Consider the following 25023-nt stretch of genomic DNA (forward strand, 5'->3'; position numbering starts at 1 on the left):
GGAACAAAGCTCACCAAAAAAGTATGCTAAGGATACCTACGTTTCTGTAAGATACACTGATGTGACTGTAGATGGCTGATCGTAACTGATGATCTTTTTACCGTCTACTTTACTTTCTATAGGGTCCGTTTACATAGAGGCCCACAAAATTACTGAATTTTTTTCAAATAATCCAAAAAAATGTTTTGAAACAATTCAATATATTTGATGACTTAGGATTAGTTGGTTAAAGTATAAACTATATTATAACAATAATTATCTTTTTAATGCATTTAAAAGTAATAGACATTTTTCATTTAAATTCTATTGGTATTTAGGTAACTAAAAAAAACATGTAGGACGCAAATCCTTTTCTTGTGGATGATATAGCTTATAGGTATTTAAGATCAAAATAGTACCAAGGTAGGAACAACATGATTTTCAATCAGAATAAAATAATAATAATAATACAATTTTAGTGTGTATTATTGACATCCACGGATTACTTTCAAAGGAAATTACATTTTTTATTTTATTCATCATAATATATTCTTTATTAGTCTGGATTTTTTATACTCTGGTCACGTTTTCGCTTTAAAAACTAAATCAAATTAAACTATTAAATAATAACAAATTAAAATCAAAATATCAACAAAAATATTAGAGGAGGGATTCGGGAATATTCTTTATAATATTAAAAAAGGGTCTATCATTCATGCCCAAAAATGTTAGATTAAGTACAGACACGGATCCAGAGGAGAACTAAAGGACTAGCTCCCACCTCTTCCCTGAAAATGTTTTAATATGTATATTGTATATTTATATAATACGTTTTAAAACTCATAAATTTAAAATATAAATAAAATTGTGAATGTATAATTATTAAATATTATCTATAGTCTATTATGTATCTATTATACCTTTTCAATTGTATTTTTTCTGAAAAAAATGTAGACCTCCCTCATTTCAGGTTTCTAGATCCACGCCTGGTTATACAACTTGCTATAATTTAATTTCCAATTGCTCATAATCACAGAAGTAAAATCGACCTGTGCCTTAATATTCTACAAAATCTTAGTACCTAATCGTCGTTGTTATGTATAAAAATATATTAATTGTATTATTACGACATAAAAAAGCTTGTGAAAGTGTGAAATAAATAAGTAATGCATATAAAGTAAATCCATCGACTACCTAAATAACAGAAATCCAGAGATATTAAAAAAGTTAATACATTTAATATTTTTAATTATTAAGTGTAGTGATGTCAACACACTATTTGGTACCTCACTTTGAACTAGTTTCAACATGGCAACATAGCCAATTTGAAAATTGTATTCAACAGTACCAATTTTTTGTTGATTATCTGATGAAAATTAAAATTAACCTATTATTAAACAAAAGTTCATAACGTTGTCAGCAATGTTTACAATATTTCAATTTTTATGCAGTATGTAAAATATTAAAGTTAAAATGAACTCATATAGGGAAGACAAATTGAAATATTGTAAGAAAAGCTATCATTAAAAGCAAGCACGCATGTTCTTACAATTAAAATGTATAATAGGTTAATTAACTCGATTAAACGAGTTATAGACTTATAGTATAAAAATAAAATAGCTGAATAATTATAAAAATAATTTAATATAAGTAAATAAGTAGGTACAAAAAATGAAATTGTAAATTGTAATAATGCAACTTTAATGTTTAGTGTTTAGAAATAACATAAAATGCAAAGTGATTTGGCTTCTATAGTTTTAATAATAGGTATTTATAAAAATTGAGAACACTGTAAATATTTCACCCAAACATTTTAACAAACAAATTAAAGTTTCAATTAATTTGGGTATTATTAGAAAAAACAACAGCGACATAGCAGTAAACGTAGTCGATGTTATGACTTATGAACATACGTGTATGGCAGATAATGTTCGTCACTACGCAACTACACAGAAAACTAATATTTCTAAATTTCCAATACCTAACTCTTTAATTACAAGCTTTTCTCAATAAATGACTTATCTACACATCTATCTAACAGTTACGTTAAAAAAATACATCACGCAAATCGATTCAGTAGAATTTCAAATATAGCTACGAGTATATCCAAAGAAATCGCATTGCGTTTTAATAATATATAAAGATAAAGATGAACCTATTCGCATTGTTTTAAAATAACGTGGTATTAACTCAAAAAGTACCTAAAATAATTAATAAAAAATAATGTAATATGGTATTAATAAATACTATAGTCTATTATAATAATTAAATATTAATAATATGATAATTGCAAAGCTTTGCAACTAATTGCTAGCTTTAATTCTTATATAAATAAAAGAAAAACAGGCGTTTTTTATTTTCCAATTTTATGACTACCTACACTATATTTAACTTTTTTCCATTTTTTTTTCACAAAGTTGTTCCAAATACCCTTCTGAATGTTACTACGTCATCCGATTTTTCATTATTTTTTGTTTGAGACGAGAAAGAAGAGGTTTGTATTTAAAAGTTATGGTTTTTTAGCGTAAAAAGGGTACACATGGGTGTATCAAATGAGCCTAAGAGTAAATCACTCTTATTATTTTTAATTTCATTCTATTTGTAATTTTAGTTATAAATATCATAAATTAAGTAAAATTATGAAAAATATTATATTATATTACGTGGCTAGGCTTTAAAAAGTTTAATTAGGTATAATAAAAATCCAATTTAGGTATACACGAGTCAATTAATTAACACACGAGCGAAGCCAGGTTATTCAGCTAGTAGCAACATAAAATTAATGCATTATAAAATATACTTTGTAATAAATAAAGACTGACAGACCGTCTCCACTAAGAATCGTTTTTTGGATACAATAATAATATATCATTGAATTCAAATTTAATACATCCATTACTCGATACTTATATTGTACAACAGAGAGATGCCCAAAGGAGGGCAACCTTTTTTGGAATTAATGTTATACATTACCTTTAATCATAATAACAATGATAAGTGATGACTAATGTATACGGTATACCTACAGCTATGCTTAAAATACGTTTATTAAATATGCTCGAAGTTTTATTCATTACATTTTAGATTCTGAACGAAGCGATAAATTTATTGATTTTATACTGAAGTGTTTTTTTTTTTTTTATGTATACGTAGTATAGTAAAAAAAAAATGCTTTTTATTTTCAACTTCAATATCATTATTTTATTAGGAAAATGAATCTAATATTAACTTAAAAGAATCAAAAGTAAAAATTTCCCATCAATTTAACTAACATAAAACAAATATAGAAAATGGGAATTTTTATCCAAAACTAATTTTTGACAAAATCGACTTGCTTATTTTGCTGTAGCCGCCTGTAAGGTACCTAATCAAAAACAAATAACTGTAGATAAATACTTTACATTTTTACTAAATTTTCATTATAGGATTTTATACACAATACTCGTACAGGGAATTATTTAAAAAATATTTTCACTCTTTTTGAGCTATTTACAGACAAGTGACATTTTCGATTTTTTTTTTTTATATTTTAAATTCAAATGTAGACAAAATTAGATAAATAATCAAAGAATAACAATTTTGGTTATTTTGTTGTACCTAATTTAAAAATATTTTTCATGGGAATTTAAAACTTTTACACATATTAATAATATGATATGATTAAATATTTTAAACACAATCACATTTTCAAAATATTTTGATTATTTGTATAGTAATATTACTAATATTAAATACCACAGTCCAAGAACCTATTTACACCGTGTATGGTAAATCAGTATCGATTCAAAAGTTAATAACATAATAAATTTAATTTGTTTGCCAACAATTTATTCAACCAACTGTATTACTAATATTAAAATATATTAATATATATTGTATACCTATTATTATTTTTGGTCTCATAAAAAATACTTAGTAAAAGAAGCTGATTGACCACATTGCTCAAAATTGTTTTTTTATTTGAAATAATTTAACAAATATATTATAGTGACTTAATCAATGTCAACTTGACAACTACTGTAAACCAGAGAAATAACCTAGTTTCTCTCCTCCTTTTCTTTACTATAAACATTTAGTTTTTGTGTAAAATAGTAAAAATGATTTGCATATTTGAAGAAACTGATATTTATTTAAGATTGGTTTTAGAATAATTTAATGAATGTTTTTGGGAGGAAATTATTCATCTACAATGTAGATTCTACATCCTACATTGTATTATGTGCTATGACAGTCAAAGTACTTGTAAAATTTCCAAAAAAAAATGAAGTGTCCTATTTACAATTTTTCAAAATTTCTTCAATTGTTTATGTTTGTTACTATTTCAAGTTACTAAAAGTTATAAAATATAAAGACAGTAGGTTGATAAATACATTAGGATGCATTTTGTAAAAAAGCATAAAGATGAATATGTTCTCAATAACAATTGTATCAAATTCATTAAATTATTTAAATAAGTATTATTACTTAATTATGGCTCATGTGGATACTGCGTATAGGATAAGCCTTATGTTTATTTATTTATTATAGGGTAAAAACAAAATAATAAGAATATTACATGATGCTATGTTATATTATATGATGTAGGCCTAAAACATATTCATATTGAAAAACTGGTATAATACAAATACAATTAACTAAAATTGTATGAATAATCCAATTACCACCAGTAACTAATATTGACTTAGTGTGTAATAAGTCAAATCCATCCATTATCAAACATTTAATCATAGATATTGTATTTTTATTAACTATGAAAGGTTTTACTATTCGTTCAAGAGGTTTGTAAAATAAAAAAAACCCAGATTGCAGACACTATACAGACTACTTTATTGATTTTGTTTGACATATTATGTATATTTAATATTTATATAGAATATTATTCCTAATAATAATAATTAACATAGATATGACACTTTGGCCTTTTTAAATATTTTTCTACGTCTGAAAACTAATAATATTGTCATAAAAAAAAAGGTTTAAATTTTATTTAAGTATTTCAAAAAAACATAAATATAAATTAAATTGTATTTTACTGGTAAAGTTATAAACCAAAAGAGACACCAAAACATTCAAAATATATCTTATAATATAGTAATGAAGCCAATGAGAATATACAAACTCATCAATAATAGTTATCCAATGATTTGACAAGAGTTATATTGACTAATTAGGGTACATAAATATGAGTGTAACCAACTGGAATTTTTATGGGGAATATTGTATAAGTATCTTAAATTTATTTTAATAATATGTTATATAATAATATATAAATGTATGTATGTAAAAAATTTCCACAATAAGTACGTATAACAAAAATATTAAAGTCAGGAACATAAAAGCACTTACAACTATTTGGTTGCCATTTATTCTTTTTCTTCTAACAAAACGAAAAAAAACTTTTCGATTTTTAAACAGATTATTATAGAATAAACATTTTAATTTTACATTGTTTTTACAATTATTTTTTAGGACATTTTATATCTACTACCATTTTTACTTTGGTTTAATTGTTTCGCCCTTTACCATCTGTCATATTATAACAACCTGAACAAATTTTTGAACTCAATCTGCTAATGAATGGATCAAATTAAGTTCTCATACAAAAACTATATTATGTATATATATATATATTTTTTTATCAAAAATTCCAAACGAGTGGATCATTTATTACCAAGTACTTAGTAGATATAAAATCTCCCAAAAAAGGTAAATATATATGTTTATATATATATATATATATATATGTATATAGTTACTTTGAGTAACTATGTTGCCTTAGTTTTTTAAACAAATGATAAATACAAACAATCATTGCACATAATGGTTTCAAATTGACTTACTTTAAGCAAAGTTAACATTTCTTTTATTACATATATATTCCAATATTAACACAATGTACTTCTACTACATAACTCTCCAAATCTAAACCTTTTTTTTATCAGTTTAATTTCATTATTTGAAGAAATAAAGTTAGTTATTGTAATAATAACATGAGTACAAATCAGTATGTAAGAAAAGATATGTGAGCCCCACTTAATAATATTCAAGTAAAAACTGATATAACACTAAGTCTAAAATTATCATTATCATATTATTGGCACATTAACATTATCTCCAAATATTGTGTGCATTTAGTTGTACATAAAATAATAAATTATAAATGTGTTATGTGTGTATATAATGGATAAATATGTATGTTAAAATTTACATTTTATAAATTATTAAAAACTAACACGTCCTTATTAACTAATTAAATATAAAAATGGTTTTGTGTCACAAATGCGGAAATAATAATAATATCACCTCGTCATAAAAACAAATACTTACATTGTATATTTAAGATTCTAAAAAAAAAATGTGTATAAAGTCAGCCAAATAGTTATTATACCCATGAATCACCACCTTGAGCAGTGGAGACATCAACAGATGATACTTTTGGTTGCGCTTGTTCATTATAATTCCACATTTCACCCATTGAACACGATGGGTCATATTGTTTATTCTTCTTTTTCTCGCGGTTAACTTGAGCATAAAGTGGTTCACCTGGTCTCAATGGCTGAAAACAAACATTAAAATTAAAAAATATTATTTATTGTAATATTTAAATATTCTATGACATTATTGGCATTCATCAATCAGTATTTATATTTATAATATTATACAATATAGTTTAATACTATACATAAGACCTAAATTGAGAATATGTCAAATTAAGATTTCAAAATAGTAAACCAAATTCTTTTCACATATTTATAAATAATAATTTTATAAAAAAAATATTAACAAACAAACAATTAATTTATCTACTCTTGATTAACATTAATTTTGCTTTTTTTATATAGTTACATATTATGTAATACAATAAACAAATAAGTTCATACAGAAAACAAGATATAATTAATAATATTTTAAATTTTGAAAAAGAAATTGTATATTAAAATACAAGTCTCAACTTGTATAAAAAATGTTTCTAGAAAAGCTAGTGCCTTAATAAAATATTAAACCTAATTCAATATAACTTTAAAAATATTATGTACTAAAATATATTACAAGATAGGAAACCTTACCTCTTTAATACCTATGGTATCATCTTATTACCTATGCTAATCTATTGAAAAAAATACACCTGACTAAATAATTAAATCTTCAATGTTCAAATTTCACTAATTATTAATTTAAACAATCAATTAGACCTAAAATGAATCATAATAGTAAATATATATTTACTAACCATCTAGTTTACTATAATAAAACTAAAAAGAACCACCATAAATAAATGATTGTGGAATATTTCACTTTTTGGATACTTAAAAAATTCAAAAAATTCAATAATCATAGCAGAATATATTTATAGTTGAAAACAAATTGTAATATAAAGATGAGTTAATAAATATTATTAAATTATTAAATACAATCGTGAGTTTTAATTTTTATTAGCTTGATTTAATTAAGCATGTTGGTATATTTATAAAATCTTGTCAATTACTTTTATTAATTAGTGCAATATATTTAATTTATATTTATTAATAATATGTGCAGTAATAAGGTAAGTAAAATAAAAAAAGTCCAACTATAAAAATACTCGTGTAACTATGATCAATACATATAAAATATGAAAACAATACCAATAAATTACCAACATTTCATCTACTCACATGTCCAGGAGGATATATTAATACTCCACCAGCTGGAGGAGTATGATTAGACACTTCGGGATATGGCATATCAGCTAATGGAATATCTTCATTCTGAAAATATCAAGCGTATAAATGAAATAAAGAACTAACCAAAAAAATAAGACATTTTTATTCAATTATTATGAAATATGTTTATTTTATAATATAACTAACAAGTTAGTGTATACATACTATAATTTATTATAAATGAGAAAAGAATTATATATAGATTATTAATGATATATTTAAAGGTGAATATTATAAATGTGTTTAATGAAATAGAAATGTTTAATGAATTTTTTTATTTTTTTACCCAGATAAACAAAATGATAAAAGCACACTATAAATGCATTCATTGTCTCAGTCTAACACACACTAAGTTTATATTCTACATTTATAATAATGTTATTAATAAAATTATCCCATTATAAAACATAACAAGGTTTAATATTTTATTTTTTATTTATATCTACCTACATCTCAATTTAAATTACGATATCATTAAAAAAAACTGACAAGAGTGCATAGAAAATGTTTTTCTTTTAATGTTTATCTTTTAGTTTTATAATAGGTAAATTTACTTTATGTTAAAAATAACATAACTATACAAAAAATGTAGAATATAATAATTAATATGTAAGATAAACGAAAAAAAACAACAAATGCATAAGTAGTGTCCTTTGAAATACAACCTAATAAATAGTTAAAACAATAGTAATGAAATAAAATTGCATAAAATTATTCATAGTATAAAAATTATTATTTAAACAAAATTAACATGAAATTTATTTTTATTATTATTAGATTTTGTAAAAACAATTTCTCTCGACAATTAAAAAATTAAAATAAATAATACTTATTTAAATACAGCAAAATAATATAAATTTTACAACTAGTTGTCTTACATTTTTAGTTACTAACATTAACATCTTATCATAGGAATTGTGAAGTAAGATTTACAATATTCACTGAATATTACCACCATTATATTAAATTTATCATTATTTAACATTACATACATAATATGTAATAATAAATTTAATAAATTTAATATAGACCAGTTAACTGAAATCGTCACAACATAGGTGTACGAATAAAATCATCATACAAAGACCATCGCATATCAAGTATAATTTTTATGAAAAATTCTTTTACTATTAAAATTTAAAAAAATTACTATCGATAAAATTACCTTTAAGTAACTTTAAAATATACAATACTTTAATATTCAAATAGTAAAATTTATAATTTACTTAAAAAAACATAGTAGGTATACTAATTAAAAAAAATATTAAGGTCATCCACAATATTTGTTACACAAGTGGCTAGGTTGTATACAATCCTCACCAATTATATAACTATTTGAATGACTCTTTATATTCACAATATGATATCATTTAACTTACAGCCTGGTAAGTAGAATTTGTATTAGAGTTTGATAGTGAATGATTCATCTGTGAAACATTTGGATTTTGTCTTTGAATTGTTCGATCTTCATACCGAGTCCCACCTTGACTCGCCATAGGGCGATTAAGTGTACTGTTTGCATTATTTGGTGAGTTCACTCCACCCGCTGCATTTCTGGCTGCAATAGTTTTTGTAACAAAGTCTTGTTCTCTCCAACCATGTTTTTTATATGCATCTCTCAACTCTTGATGCTGCCACATAGCAAACAAAACTTGGCTGGCAAATTTCAAAACTCTAGATGTATACTTCTGACGCTGTCTGATTATATTCATTAGCCTTTCTACTCCACTTGAATCCAATAAAGACCTACACAATATAAATAAATATAAAAATTAAATTTTAAATTAAATACAGCACATATTATTCATAATGCAAATATATTAATACTATACAAAACCTTATAAATATGATTATAAAACACAAGTCATAATATTCAATTCACAGTATTAAATACCTAGCAAATTCAGCATTTTTCTTAATGACTTCATTCAGTGTAGCTAAAACTGCTGCTATAGTATCATCTGAGGTTCCTTGATCGTGCTGAGCATTCCCTGATGGTAATTTTTGTACCAAGTCCCTCATAGCATACTTGCCTAAAAATAAAATTCAAACATATTCACTAATAAAATATAATATTTCAAAACAATTAAAACAAACCAATAAGTTCTTTATTTCTTTGATCAATAGCCAAATTTCTTAAAGCCGTGGCAACAGCACATACTACACGATCCACTTCCATTCGTAAGAGCTCAACAAGAATAGGAAGACCTTTTTCTTTCCGAACTGCAGCTCTAATTTCTATACTAGGCTGCCAATAACATGCAGCTAAATTTTGAATTGCACCTGCAGCAGCTTCAAGAGTTTCTGGATTTGAACAGCTCTGTAGCAGCGCTAGGTATGATTGGACCACCTAAAATAAATGTTGAAAAATTATTAGACTTTAAACAAAGTAATAATGCAAATATTCATACTTCTGGTTGCCATAAAAGTTCCATTCCTTTAGCTGGTTCTGATCTAGGAATTATACGACTACTAGGGTTTTCTTTGGGTGAAACCACTTGGATATCTTTTTTCTTTTTACTAGCTCCAAAGCAACCCAAATTTTCTGCTGGAACAGAAAAGGTAATATAAATATTAAATATAATGTATTAAAAATGTAATGAATATTTTTTAGCTTACCTTTTGGCTGAGGACCAACTCTACTTTGAGTTGGTAAAGGATGTTTATCATAATTTGGATCTTCAACTTCTTGACACCTATATGATAAGTTGCGTAATATGCATACACAATTTTCAACACTTTTATTTCCAATATTTGACTTTTCAATAGCAGTTGAAATGACATAGAGAAGTGAATCAATTAAATGTTCACATTCACGTAACTTTTTTCGTGCATATTCACCAGCTGAACTTATATTCCTAAATACAAGAATTTGTATTTAACATATTTTTAACTATTGCATTTAAAAATTTATAATCATTTTTTACCTTAATACACCAGAAGTATTTCTAAATACAGTAGACCAACAGATATCACTACAAGCAGTAGGACTCCACCCTGAATGAGGTAGTAAAATGTGGTTCACAATAGTTGAAAGGCCATCATCAATGATTGATTTTTTTAAATCCTTAAATAATAAACAAATATAAAATAAGTATAAAAATATAACTAATTGTTATTGTACATACTTCGCATGATGATAAATTCCATAAAACCCCTGTAACAAGTTCTTTAACTTCTGCATCGGCAGATTTATGTAATAAATTGATTAGTAATGGTATTCCACCAGCATCTTTAATGGCTCGTTTGTTTTCATCATTTTGTCTTCCATATGATAAATTTCTAAAAAAGAAAATAGTTGTACTCTGTTGGATTTCAATTTAAACAAAATAAATGATTAAATATATACCTAAGGGCTCCACACGCATTTCTGTAAACATCTGGACAATCATGATTTAAGAGCTTTGCCAAAGCCTGTATTCCACCTAATGTTCTAGTTTTTTGTTTATTTGGATCATCCATATAACATAAATGTTGTAAATAAGCAGCAGCATTTGCTTTAATTAAATTATTTGGGTTAGCCAAGAATGTTATAACTTCGGGCAAATTAGGATCCCTCCATCTAAGACCTAAAAAAAAATAAAAATTAATATGAAAAAATAAAACAAACATAAGTATTATAGTAACTCTTAAATTAAAATATACCTTGAGCCATTTGATCTCCACATTCATCCATATTCCATGATCCACTCATTTGATCTATATAAATAAAAGTTTAAATTATAATTTTTTTATGAAACATCCATAATATCATATTTAATTATTTACTGCATATGATAAGAAATTAGTACTAACCATAACAATCACCTGGTGACGGTGTTATTCGATGATAATGGTCATGATTTGGATGCAATTGGGTAGCATCAAGTTCTTCATAGCCAGAAGGAGGATATGGTAATCCTTTTCTCATGTATTCTAAAAATAAGATTTTAAACCACATTTATTTATTTTAAACATAACTATTTTAAAATATATATATACATAAAATTGTAATTACCTTGAGCCATGAGCTGTTGTGGTGGAGGAGATTCACTGCATGCACTAGGACTTGGTGGTGTGGGTATCGTTTCATTATATTCATGCCCCAGTTGGTTAGGGGATGATCCTGTGTCGTATACATGGTAAGCATTTCCATCTATTTTAGCACCTTGCTGGCCAGGTATATTGTTGGAACTGTAATACGAAAGTCCAGGATGTACGCCAACATAATGGTCATAATCCTGACAACCTGGATTGTAATTCTGGTAGTCATTATTATAATGTCCTAAACAAAACAAAATATATAAACAATAATTGTTAATTAAACATATAAATATTTATTAATTTTAGCAATTTTAGCAATTTACAGAACTTTTAATTATTTAAATTTAAAATTGCTAAGAAGTAATAATTACAAGGACGCAGCCAACATTTTTTAAAGGAGATGTTTTAATTTAATATTTAAATAAACTTAGAGAAGGTTGACTGTTCACAGATCCATCTATTACATCCATTTATAATTGAACTGTTTTATTATTTCTAGATTTATTTTAATAATATTTTTAATATTTATAATTAAAAAAGTTAGTATAGTTTAATTTAAATAATGAATTCAAAAATATTTCAAAATTAAATAAAAAGACATACTATAAATATGTATAATACCATAAAGAATAGAATATGTACAAACCAGATTCTGACATATGAGCGGGATTATTTGGTTGAGTTGATGAAGTTGACGAAGATGACACTCCTAATGTATATGGGATGTAATCTAATGAATGACCATTAGGAATCATATGATGAACTTCTCGAACAACTTTTGTTACAGTTGTGACCTAAAATTAAAAAAATAATTTTAAAATTTAGCATTAATTTTAAATAATAGTTTCATTTAATCATAAAAATAAAATAATGTTTACTTGTTGTGTTGTTTGATGTTTCTTTGTTTGGGATACTAATACAGGTTTTTCACTACATTGAGCAGATGAATTAGATGAATGATTTTCTTGAAGGCCGTTGTTTGAATATGTGATATCATTTGGATATGAATTATTTTGAGAAAGGTCTGACTGAGCTCTAAAAATATAATTGGAAAAATATAGCAATCTATGTTTTACAATCACCTATTAAATTTTACTAATAATAACTACTATAGTAATAATATAATTAAATTCATAACTGTGCATTTGGATGGTTTTATTTTTTTTGTTACATGGAAGGAAATAGTAGTAAACATTTTTTTCATAATGCAAGTGCAATAAGTGCAATATAATACAAATTGTCTTAAAATCTTCTTCTTTTATTTTGCACAGGAGAGATATAATTCTCACACTGTTTCTCTCTATATTATAATTAAAAAATAAAAAGTTCATTTTATACAGTTTAGAAATTATGATGAGCTTCCTGGTTTGAAAGTTCATCTTTTGCAAATGCAGTTATTTAATTTTAATTGTATATAAGACGAAATATTTTTAAATTGTTGTTACCAATAACACTTATCAGTTATCACTCTTCAATTAATAAAATTACTAATACAAATTATTATATATTGAATTTAATTATTATTATTTAGTATAGATCAATAAACAATACTAATGCAGAGTTGCATAAAATCATTCTTTAAATTTATTTAATGAAGAGTTTTATAGAACTATTAAATATTCTTACTGAACTTTTTAGGTAGAACAAACAGTTAAATAAAAATAAATAAATTATATAGGTACATGATACCAAAGTCTATGCTAAAGTTTAAGCTAAGTATAAGAAAAATTATAGCAACTTTTCAACTTTTTTAAATTGAATAGGTAAAAGCACAAACTGATAACAAGCTTAAAACTAAATTCAATAAGCCAAAATCGGACCATTATTTTAATTAACTGGTAACCTATAATTTAATGACTCAATAACGCTATTAAACATTTAATAAATGTTTAGTAGATGAATAACTTTTTATTTATTTAATAGCATGCTATTGATTCATTAAATATTTAATGAACATTCATGCAATCTGGCATTAAAATAATAAAAAAAATAATAATAGCCAAAATTGAATCTTGAAACATTTATTTATTAAAAATATATTTTTATTATTATTTATAATTTTAATTTTTTTAAATGAGTTTGCGTATTTAATATAAATTTTGATTATATTTAATGTAAAAGTGCATGCATGTTCAACAATTTTTAAATACATTAAACACACATATATGATCATATTATATACATAGATTTACTTTAAATTGTACCAACTAATCTACAAATAGTGTAGTCACAGACATGTTTTATGTATATGATTTTAGTGAATAAAAAACACATCAAACTCAAAATATAAAAGAGATTAAACTCAAATTACAATTGATAAATATGAAAAAAGGGATAAAAATTGAAAAAAAAAATAACACAGCTCCCCTTAGAAACTTAACAGATTTATAATGACATTAATTTTTGCATTTAAATTTGAAGCACTAAAATAGAAATTTTTACAACTTGTTGGAACACACTGATCTACATGTAAATACCTAACATTAAATTCTTATCTATAAAATTAAAAAAAATTCCACATTGCTTATAATTTATTTATAATTTATTACCTAAACATGAAAAACCATGAATATAATATAATCTTAAGTTAAAAATAAATTATTGATAGGTATCTCCCAAAATTTTTTTTTTTTTGTAATTACACTTAACCTTATATAATAATAATAATAATAATAATAATGATTATACTCAATGAATGCATTTTTGTGGTAAAACATGGTTTATATTTAGTAGTATATACTCATAAAAATCATTTTTTATGTAAATATAGTGTAACAAATTTATTTGATAATGTTGATTCACAACATAAGATACATATTTAGTAAAAAAAATATATAAGCCTATTAAAAATTAATTTTGTTGAAATTCATAAAAATAAATAACAACCACTGTATTATCTCAGTTTAACAAATATAACATAGAAAATTGTTGCTTAATAAAACCAATTTTCTTAAGCTTTATTATTAGACTGAATTGACCAATTTAAAATTTAAAAGTCATAACACTTATTTTTATCTATGTATGTATCCTGGTTTTTACAATATTTTAATTTTTAAGCAAGTTATAATCATTTTTAAGTAGTAAGTCATTAACTCATAACTAATAAAATATTATCAAAACTTATTATTAAAAGCACGTTATTCTCGTATGTGTTAACTGTTGTCTCTGTCTTACTAACGTACATCATAGCACATTTGCGTTCAGCAGAAAACATATTGTGATGTGAGCTTTAATATTAGAGTAAATTTACCTATCATAAAATTTAAAGGTAAAAATATTATCTAGAAAATGTCATGCTTTTATTGATATTATTATTTTAAAGTTGTAATATTTTAAAAGATATATTATTAAATAAAATAAAGAGGCTGGTCGTTTTAAAAAATATACATATATGATGACATATTTAGTAGAATAAACAAGGTGCATAAAAAAAATTTAATAAAATTAGTTTTAAAATATTTATTTTCACCATTGGATATCATTGGATATTTGAAAAACTATCAAAAAAAATAAACTACTTTAGATTTATCATCTATGTAAATGATAATTAAAATTATTACCTCTTTATAGGTATGTTTACTGAAAATATTATAATTTTAAACAATAATGTGTATAATGGGACTATTGTAATTCCTGTACATTATTTCAATTTTATAAAATAAATGTATATTTGTTTTTCTAAAAAATAATGGTAATCATATTTTCTTATAATACGGTCTACATGACAATACATGACAGAACTATAGACTAATATAATATCTATGAATTCAAATGAAAAATATATATATATATAACTTAGTTATCAGGACCCTGGTAGCTATTACCATTAATTATAGAATCTAAAATAATCTAAAATAAATGCAATTAATCTATTACCTGAATCTATACATATCATAACTCTTAGTCTTATTTGATTTGAAAATATTGATTAAATGTAAAAAAAAAGAAAACCATTTACAGAAAATAAGGAAAAATAAACAAATTAAATATGAATTGTTTACAAATATTCAAAAAAAAAAAAAATGTAGATATTTATTAAAAATATATGTAAGCATGGAGTGACAAAGTAATACTGAGATAATATATTAGATTAAAAAATCAATTAAAATACCTAATTTAATTGGCGAAATTAGATTTAAGAATGTTTTCCTCGGGGAAGGTTAGATTACTGTAAACAGTAGCAGTCTACCCTATTAACAGATTAGAGTATTAGACAGTTACTCTACCTCTTTTAAAATGGTAGGTGATTAGTTATAACTAAATTATTTATATATTAGATTTAAATATGTAAATACATTGTTAAATGAATGTTGAAATGTAAGCTGTTAAGTGTGTAGATAAAAGGTTTTATGTTATAAAAAAGTTGAATGCCACTGTTAGCTTTCTTTAAACGGAGTAGATGATATAGCCAATATATCAACTATAATATTTACATTACCACCGCACATTCATCCCACTTAATCTGAGATACAGATTTAAAAGGAACGTAATACCAATGTAACAGTTTGAATGTATGTAAATATATGTAGAAATATGCAAAAGCTATATTAGAAATATTATTATGATAATAAAGAAATATAGGAAGTAGTTTTAAATTTTAATAATGGCCACGGGGTACTAGGCAAGAGAATGCTGGACTAAGAGTGCATCATCTAACTCAACTTTAACATCTCAATACAAGTGTACATTATAATAACATATAAATATAATATACATATTTATAGATATTTATTTACATATTAATTAGTAATTAGAATTAAGAATTAAGTTATGAATAAAGGATTTATATTATATATTATATATGGATAGATAAAAGTATTCTAAAACATTCTATATCTATAAGATAGCACATTCAATAATAAAGAAATTTCATCACTAAGACAAGTGTCAAGGAGATAGAAAAGATAACGCTACAATTGCGTACTTACATATTTATCAATTAGTAATAAACTAATAACTACTCGTAATAAACAAAGTAATAAATAATACCTAATTGTTAAACAATATAATAACGACTAAATTCTTTGTTTTATTCTTCTATATTCTTGTAAATTTCAATATTTAATTGTATTTACGACAGTGGCGTAGCCAGGGGGAAGGCTGAGAAAGTTGCAGCCCCCCTCCCATCACAAAATATCAAGAAAATTTAAAATTATTTTAATTTTTAATGGTCTATGAAAATCACTACAAAAATTTTATATTGTACTTTACAAAAATTGATCAGCCCTCCCCGAAAAAAAATCATGGCTACGCTATTGATTTACGAAACTGAGGAAGACGTGTTAAAAATATTCCTATCAAAGCGTAGTTTTAAAATATCCACCGCAAGGTTTGCATAGGCAATATCTGAAGTATGTGTGTGCGTACATGCTAGCGTTGTGTGCGTAGTAAACGATCATTAGTGAGTGACTCACAGTCACACGTATGTACCACTCCCACGCATGTAAGCGATAAGGATTCTGGAAATAAATTAGAATTTCTCATTATGTTTACTTAAGAACGACGACATTTCCAGTTGTATTTATTGTTTTATTTTTAATTAATGTAATTCATTGTACAATATTCGTGAATTTATACACGAATTCTTAAATAAGATGTAGATAATTTTGATATTGAAATTAATAAAAACATGGAGTCGTTTAAAATAATACACGTGAGAAATTCTAATTTATTTTCATAATACTCATTAAGCCCATAGAGATGGGCACGTTTAAGCGGAAATAGATACATTTAAAAACAGTCGGTTTGCAATCTAAAGTTTGATTATGAATGTAAAAACCCGTATGCCGGAAATACCAATTGGTACATCATCACTCAAGTGTATCATAATATTGTATATACAAGTCCGTTCAGGAAATATAACTATTAACTATTAAGACTTAAAATTGTCAATTAACAGTTAACACTTAGTATAAAATGTTACAACAGAAAAACTATTTTTGAAAAAACGGAATAAATTGATGATAAACTGATACGAGTTTTCATAAATCTCAATATGGCTATTTTTCGTACGTATTTTGATATTTTAATTTAAAAAGCACTTTAACAAATATTTACAGTTAACTTCGTATTTCATCTTTATAGGGCATATCTTAATGTTTTCAACAAAAACATATTACCTTCCTGGTAAATATTTTTTGACAAATAACAATAGTACGGCTGCTTCATATCATACATTAGAATCATTCGATAGATACAATGATACTGCACAACGGGAGTATGGCACATTGTTGACATGTACGTGCACGTGTGAAGCAATTCGCTATTTCTTTTACACTATAATATTATAGTCAGTAACACTAATTATTACTTATTAGTTTATTACTAATTGTGTACACATTCACACGGCACACAAACACGCCACAATATATTTGAAAATTCCCTATATTGAATTCCTTAAAAACGGTAAATATCGAAATATAATTGGCGTTAGTAATTGGCATATATGATTTCGACTGATATGTCATGTTTTTTAATGTATGCAGGTAGTAAGTTAGTAATCACAATAGTCATGAGCTTAACATCCGTGAATCGTGATGGTATATTATCATACAAAAAAAAAATATACAAAATTAGGTAATTATATTATAGATAATTAAATTCTATAAATTGGTAGTATTTATATTGTATAGCCAATGATAATAATACATTATATATTTTTTGAAATTATCAACATTATTATTATCCACATTAAATGTATAACTAGGTACATTTAATTAAATTAAAATATGAATTGTTGTATTCAATAACAATATAACTATTAATTACAACTAATTGTATTTTAAATATTAAATTACTCAAACAGTTATTTTAATTTTAATCTGTTTAATTATTGTTTGTTTTAATCAGTTTCCTTTAAAATATATATATATATATATATATATATATAATATTATTGACTATTTACCAAATACTCAACAAAACATTTCATTAAAAGTGAAAACCTATATTTTTGTCTATACCTATCTACTTAAAGCAAATATTTGACATTGGCATAATTCTTTTTAAACCAATTATAAAATAAGATAATTGTATTATCCTATAATTATTATTACTTGATTTAAAATAAAAGCAAGCTACTGCATAACAATAACAGTCTTAAAACAAGTATTAATAAATGTATAAATACAATAAGGTTAGATAAATGGCTCTTTAGTAAAATATCATGCACATTTTATATTTATAATTCATACAACTTTAAACAATGTATCTTTTTTCAATTTTATCCATCATAAATTATTAACAATACTGAATAATAAATTTATTATCTACTATGTATTAAAATAAAATAAAGGAAAAAAACTAATAATACATAGTGATGCCAATATTTAAGACTAAATAAAAAAAAACAATCATATGAAATGTCTAAACAAAGCATGTATATAGAAGCCAAAAAAGTAATAATTAAAAAATTGACATGAAATTATAGCAATTTTTTTTTAAGAAAAAATATACCTCTGTGTAATCTCAGTGCAAGTGAAGCTTTGCTCTTGAAGCTTCTCCACCCTTCTGTTCACCAACCTGTCACCCAAGCAAATTTTAAACAAATGTGTTTATTATATTTACACAAGCCAATTCAACATTATTGCGTTTAATTTATTTATGCTTTGCCAAATGAGAGAATGCACTACTGCACGACAAAAATTGGTTTTTCTATGCACCTCTGAGCGACACACAGCCATTGACACTGGTTCAAGGCAAAGTGCTGAATGAAAATGAGCAGAATCAGCACATTCTCTCACTGGATAGAATAAATAAATAGTTCATATTCATATAAAATATTAATTTATTATATATTTATATTAGATAAATGCAATTTTATTTGGTAAAGCTAATTGTTATTGTTAAAATAAACATTTTAAAATAGGTATTCATCGAAATATTTTTACACTTCTACAATCACAAACAAAATAAGTAATTAATATTTTAAGTTTGAATTTGAAGCATACCTACATAAACCATGAATTAAAACTTACATTATACTTAGAGTCTTAATGATAAATATTTAAATAATGTATAATATAGTAGGTTAAAGTAGGTAATAATATATTATACATTAAATATAACATGTAATATAATGTGTGTATGCTAGTAATAAAGCTATATTAATAAATATCATATAGTAAAATAAAATATATTAATAAGATAATCCTTTTAATATTATCTTACATGAATTACGTTATACATTTTTAATCAAAATAGAACTTAAAATAAATTATAGCTAAAAGAATAACTATTTCCATTAAAATATACTTACAAACATGAGTCGACCAGCTGATTACTCATTGATAATTAGACACTTTAAACGCCTGAAAACACATATAAAAAAAAACCATAGTTATTAAATAATGAAATATATATAATAGATGAGAATCTTTAAAACTAATGATTAAATAACATTTTAGATATTTGCTACCAAATTGTCTAATATTTTAATGATATTAATTCATTATAATAGTTTTATAAAAATTTTAAAGTATAAACCCATTAGTTTATATTTTAGAATTCTACAAATACAATATAGATATAATACTAAATATAATATTACCTACAATTAATTATATACATTCTTTAGATAAGTAGATATGAAATACAATTGATTTAGGTACCTACTTAATAACATTTCATTTTAAACATATTTTACTTTTATGTAGGTGTTATACTGAACAATAATTGGTGACCATATTAAACCAATGAACTAATTTTTTTTTAATGACTCAACAGTCCTTATTTATTAGTCCACATAGCACATTCTTTACCATAATTCCAGATATAAAATTGTTTATGTAAACATGGGTAATAAACGATTAATTAAGATTGTTTCGACCACAACAATTCAAGATAGATCACGGAAAATACCTAATAAAACTAATAAAAAATACCTAGGTACTTTAACAAAAATAAAAGTAAGTAATAAATTAATAAATTTTAATCAAGATTAGATGACTTTTCTAATAAAATATGCTTCATTATTACAACATTGAATCAATTAATATTAATGGATATATTTCTATTAACATAAAATTAAATAATAATATCTACTGCAATTTGAAAGTACATTAGTTGTCTAGAATATTCATCTAGATAATAAAAGTAAATAAAATAACAAAATAAACTACTATTTAAAATTCCTACTTACCTATTTTGCTAAATATTATTTATTTTATAATTTTGACCATAAAAAAATCATAAAAGGAAGTATATAGACAGATACAGACAGAATTCTGAAGAGTAACAATGTCTAATATCAATTATCAACTAATAGACTTGATTGTTCAACAGTTTAAACTAGATATCTATGTTTGAAGTTAATGGATTATTAAATATTTATCTGGATATTTACATTCTCATTTTTATTTGTTATACCAAGCATTATAATTTTACTGATATTATAATTCTGATACGTAATGTATAGGTAACAATATAAATTACAGCAGTTATGTAGTAGTGCATGAAATTATAAACAAATTTACGAGTACACTGCTGATCTACAATACCAATTTACAGGTAGGAAAGTACTAAATTTAATATACATTGTTTATCGATTATTAAATTGACTCGACTATATTTTATTTGGTCTGTTTAAAAATAAAAAAGTCTAGAGCTATAAGCATTCATCGGTAAAGATAAGGGCTTAGCAAAATTAAATTATTTATAGTTGAATATCAATATTAATTGCTTGTTCTAAGTCTCAATCTTTAATCTGATTTATACATTTTATCATCAAAACAAACTATGAAAAGTCTATAAAATATTTAGTTAAGATATACACACTAACAAAACATATATATATATAAAGAAAACTGAATTCTGGAAATTTTATTCTATTTAAAATGTTAAATGTACCTATTTAAATTACAATGTAACAATATTTTGATAATAATTCTTTAAAAATCTCATTAAAAATCAAAATCTACAATGGATTCTGGACTCATAACAAATATTGACTTATCTAAACAAATTCAGTTGTAAAATACAGTACACTACTACATAAATTTCAACACATAATCCAAAAATAATTAATATTGTATTTTTTAGCCTTCAAAATGTCTTATCTAGTTCTAAAGACTAAGTTGGGATAAATTAATTTTTACCGGTTTATAGTTAGGTACCTAGTATGGATATTCACTTATTTTAAGCAATTAAATGTGTACTATTTATAATGTATCTATTCAGCTTATATTAATACAGTAACACCTTTTTCGTACCTGCCTATGTGGCTAAACCTACATTATATTTCCAATTGTTTTAAAAATCGATTTATAATTTTTAATCAAGGGAGGAAAGAAGATCGATTTAAGTTATGAATTATAATTTTTATACAAATATTTTTGAAACATCAAGACAGAGCTTGGAACTAATTTGCTGAGGGCCTGGTCAGCAATCGCTTGCCTGGACAGGTTGCCCTCACACTAAGTATTTCCCGTAAGTTGAAGTCTGATCGAACTTATAACAACTACCTAAATTACCTTTTATTCATTAAAAGGAGCTAAGTGAATGCAAATAATTCAAAACGAAATAATACTAAATTTTATATTTATAAAAATAAACAGTTACCTATCATGGAAAAAATAAAACCTAGCTGATCTCAGTAAGATTGTGCTTATGGATTTGTAATACAATAAACCCGAGAATAAACCAGGAACACAAGTAGTATACCTGAATCATAAATATCTAAGATTCTAAGAGAACCATTTGGTCTAAGAACATACGATCACATTCTCATGACGGTCGGTTGTAAAAATGAACGGAAATCAAAAATGTCTAGGGTAGTCGATGTCGTTGCGGACTATTGTCGAGCAAGTGATCTAAAAATAGAAAAATACATACGCAGTAATAGAACCAGGGCGAGTGTGTGATGTGAAACGAACACAGATAAAACAGTACAGTGTTGGAAGTCGAGCTCTGCGGCCTGCGCAATGGGGTTATCGGTGGAGGCAAAACACGACAACCGAAGGATTGCCAGACACGGGGACAGGATTTACACCGCGAAACAATGGACGGATTAATACGACGGCGATGTCGCGAGGGCAGTGCAAACACGACGCCCACTGTTGTCGGCGGGCTACGCCTAGAACGGGCAACAGATCGTCGAGGAAACGAGTCAAAAGTGGACGACTGTGTACAGCGTACGCGTACCTTTTAGCAACAGTAGGTGAAGTTCGACGAAGTTTTCAACGGGAACGGATCATCGTTTTCATCAGTTCCACGGTGCGGACCGGAGATGGCGACACATCGGAAGACGGCGGAGTTTCCGGGAGTGTGGCGGCGGTGGCGACGTCAGTTGAGGCGGTGTCGGCGCGCGAAGCTTCTTCCCCGTAGTCGTTAGATTACACTACTACGACGACGGTAGCGGCAGCGGCGACGACGACGGCGACGGCAAAAGCGACGGCGACGACGGCAGCGGCGGCGGCGGCGGCGACGGACGGACGACGACGGGTCATACGCATCGCGGTCGCGCTATCGGCCGATGTGGGGACGCCCGATAACCGGGTGACGAACGGTGTGACACGTTAGGGGTTAAGAGAGGAGAGAAATAAAAAAAAAAAATTCGTGTACAATTATGCGTTTTACGTGTGCGTGCGTGTGCGTTTAAAAACAATATCGTATTATCATAGGAAAGCAGTCGTCTCCGTTATACGTCATCAGTCATCGTCGCGTACGTGTGCGCCGTCGCGTGCGCGTGCGCGAGTCTGTCCGCGCATAGGTGCGTGTGTGTGTGTGTTTGTGTGTGTGTACGTGTGTGTATATGTGTACGCGCGTTTGTGTGTGTTTGCGATCGGGAAGCGGAGAGGGGAAGAGCGAGAGTGAGTGAGCGAGAATAGCCGAGCGAGAGCGAGTCGGGAACAACAACAAAACGGGGTTATCACCGTATAGTGGTCTCGGGTCAGAGGTGTATTGTGTATTATAATAATATTGTTGTCAACGACTAGCGTGATACTTTTTCTTGCAACTTACATCGCCGTAAGCGCAGCGGCGTCGTACGAATATATTCTAATGTAAAGTGACCGCAACGGATACGGTTCTCACTGTTCTCAGGACTGTACTACTTTACTTTATTTTGCTTTTCAAAATTCCAAATTCGTTTTCGGCGATAACAGTCCCGCCAGAGACTCTATGAACGCGCGAAATGTAAACAACAAATCGTAAATAACAAAATAGCCGCCGCCGTACGGTTCTCGCGGGCGATGTGCGCACGCGCTCACGCCCAGCAGTAGCGCACACGCACACGGACGTTGTCTGAGGGGCGGTGGCGACGCGGAGTTATTTTCGCGGCGCCCAGCAAGTCATGTGTAAATAAAGCATGGGGTTGAGAGGTCGCCGCCCGCACGTCGACCTCTTTGGCGGCACACACATTAACAGTATACCTACACGATTCGGAATATAAAAAATAGTAACTTAAATAAAATAATCTATTATTGTTAATACAATAGATCAGGCTATGTATATTAAAACAACATTAATATTATTATGAATTGTGACATAATATAATACGCAGCCAACTAAATGTGCGGGACCGCGGGATGGCTTAGGCGGAAATTGGGAACAATTATTGCGAGATGGGTGAAAGGGCTTATATTTTAAAATAGCTAAAGACAATAAAAACATTTTTATGATTTCATAACAGTTACATTACGAAAATGTATGATTTTTTTTCGTTTAATATTTACATTCTGTATTATGTACGTTTGAATAGTTCTACATAATTATGATCGGAGATAGTTATATCTATATGTATATTTTAAAATTGTATTCACATGCATTTCGTGGAAAAAGAAAAAATGTTGTCATTACTCTTATTAAGAAATTATACGTACAAATAAATTAAACAATTATATTTATAATATTATGAACCCTTTCAGGAAAATGTCTAATTGCATTATTACCATTAGTGATATGCGTTATACTGTATTACGATGTTTGATCGTTATTGTATGTTAAAAACGAAATTAAACAAAACGTCAAAACTCATAAATAATAATATGTAATTGTCAAAATATACTGCAGTGAAAGATTTAAAAACGGCGATTAGAAGTATAAATAGTATGATTTAATTTAAAATAAGAATAATGATATTTTTATATTTTATCACTCGAAATTCGAAAAATAAAACAATAGTTCATATTAATTATTAATATATTATAATACATTAATACTTAAGTATTATATATATATATAGTCATGTACAAATTATTATAGTTATTTTCTGTGATTTATTTATCTATTCTTTGAGAAAATCTCGTATTAATCTATGACTAATTCCTATGTATAAAATTGTAATTAAATTAATCAAATATAAATGTAATATTAATAAAAT

The 25023-nt window shown here is 26.1% G+C and overlaps 1 protein-coding gene across 3 annotated transcripts; it reads right to left on the reverse strand.

The window, feature by feature from the left end:
- Positions 1 to 4782: 4782 nt before the first annotated feature.
- Positions 4783 to 23788, reverse strand: LOC132924026 (catenin delta-2). 3 transcript variants are annotated; one of them, XM_060988082.1, is made up of 18 exons: positions 22845 to 23788; positions 19963 to 20014; positions 19161 to 19226; positions 12584 to 12740; positions 12352 to 12499; positions 11680 to 11946; positions 11478 to 11597; positions 11328 to 11381; positions 11032 to 11251; positions 10811 to 10964; positions 10610 to 10749; positions 10302 to 10540; positions 10094 to 10227; positions 9780 to 10032; positions 9577 to 9715; positions 9062 to 9428; positions 7635 to 7727; positions 4783 to 6535 (listed from the first exon to the last, which is right to left on the reverse strand). In XM_060988082.1, exons 2-18 carry the CDS (start codon positions 19989 to 19991, stop codon positions 6362 to 6364), a joined length of 2754 nt encoding a protein of 917 aa, XP_060844065.1. In that variant the 5' UTR covers positions 19992 to 20014; positions 22845 to 23788; the 3' UTR covers positions 4783 to 6361. The 3 variants fall into 3 exon arrangements, with proteins under 3 accessions (XP_060844065.1, XP_060844064.1, XP_060844066.1); XM_060988081.1 differs by having other exon boundaries at positions 10094 to 10230; XM_060988083.1 differs by lacking the exon at positions 19161 to 19226 and having other exon boundaries at positions 10094 to 10230; positions 22845 to 23780.
- Between the last annotated feature and the right edge of the window lie 1235 nt (positions 23789 to 25023).

Source organism: Rhopalosiphum padi, chromosome 3 (assembly GCF_020882245.1).
Source record: "Rhopalosiphum padi isolate XX-2018 chromosome 3, ASM2088224v1, whole genome shotgun sequence".
Taxonomy (NCBI): Eukaryota; Metazoa; Arthropoda; class Insecta; order Hemiptera; family Aphididae; genus Rhopalosiphum; species Rhopalosiphum padi.

What these genes read in the sequence shown, in the direction of transcription:
- LOC132924026 (XM_060988081.1), bottom strand. Translation starts at nt 19,991, where the DNA reads ATGAGTAATCAGCTGGTCGACTCATGTTT. An exon ending in AACTTTTATGGCAACCAGAA is followed by an intron (nt 10,033 to 10,093) that starts GTATGAATATTT and finishes CATTTATTTTAG; the next exon opens with GTGGTCCAATCATACCTAGC. An exon ending in TAATATATCCTCCTGGACAT is followed by an intron (nt 6,536 to 7,634) that starts GTGAGTAGATGA and finishes GTTTGTTTTCAG; the next exon opens with CCATTGAGACCAGGTGAACC.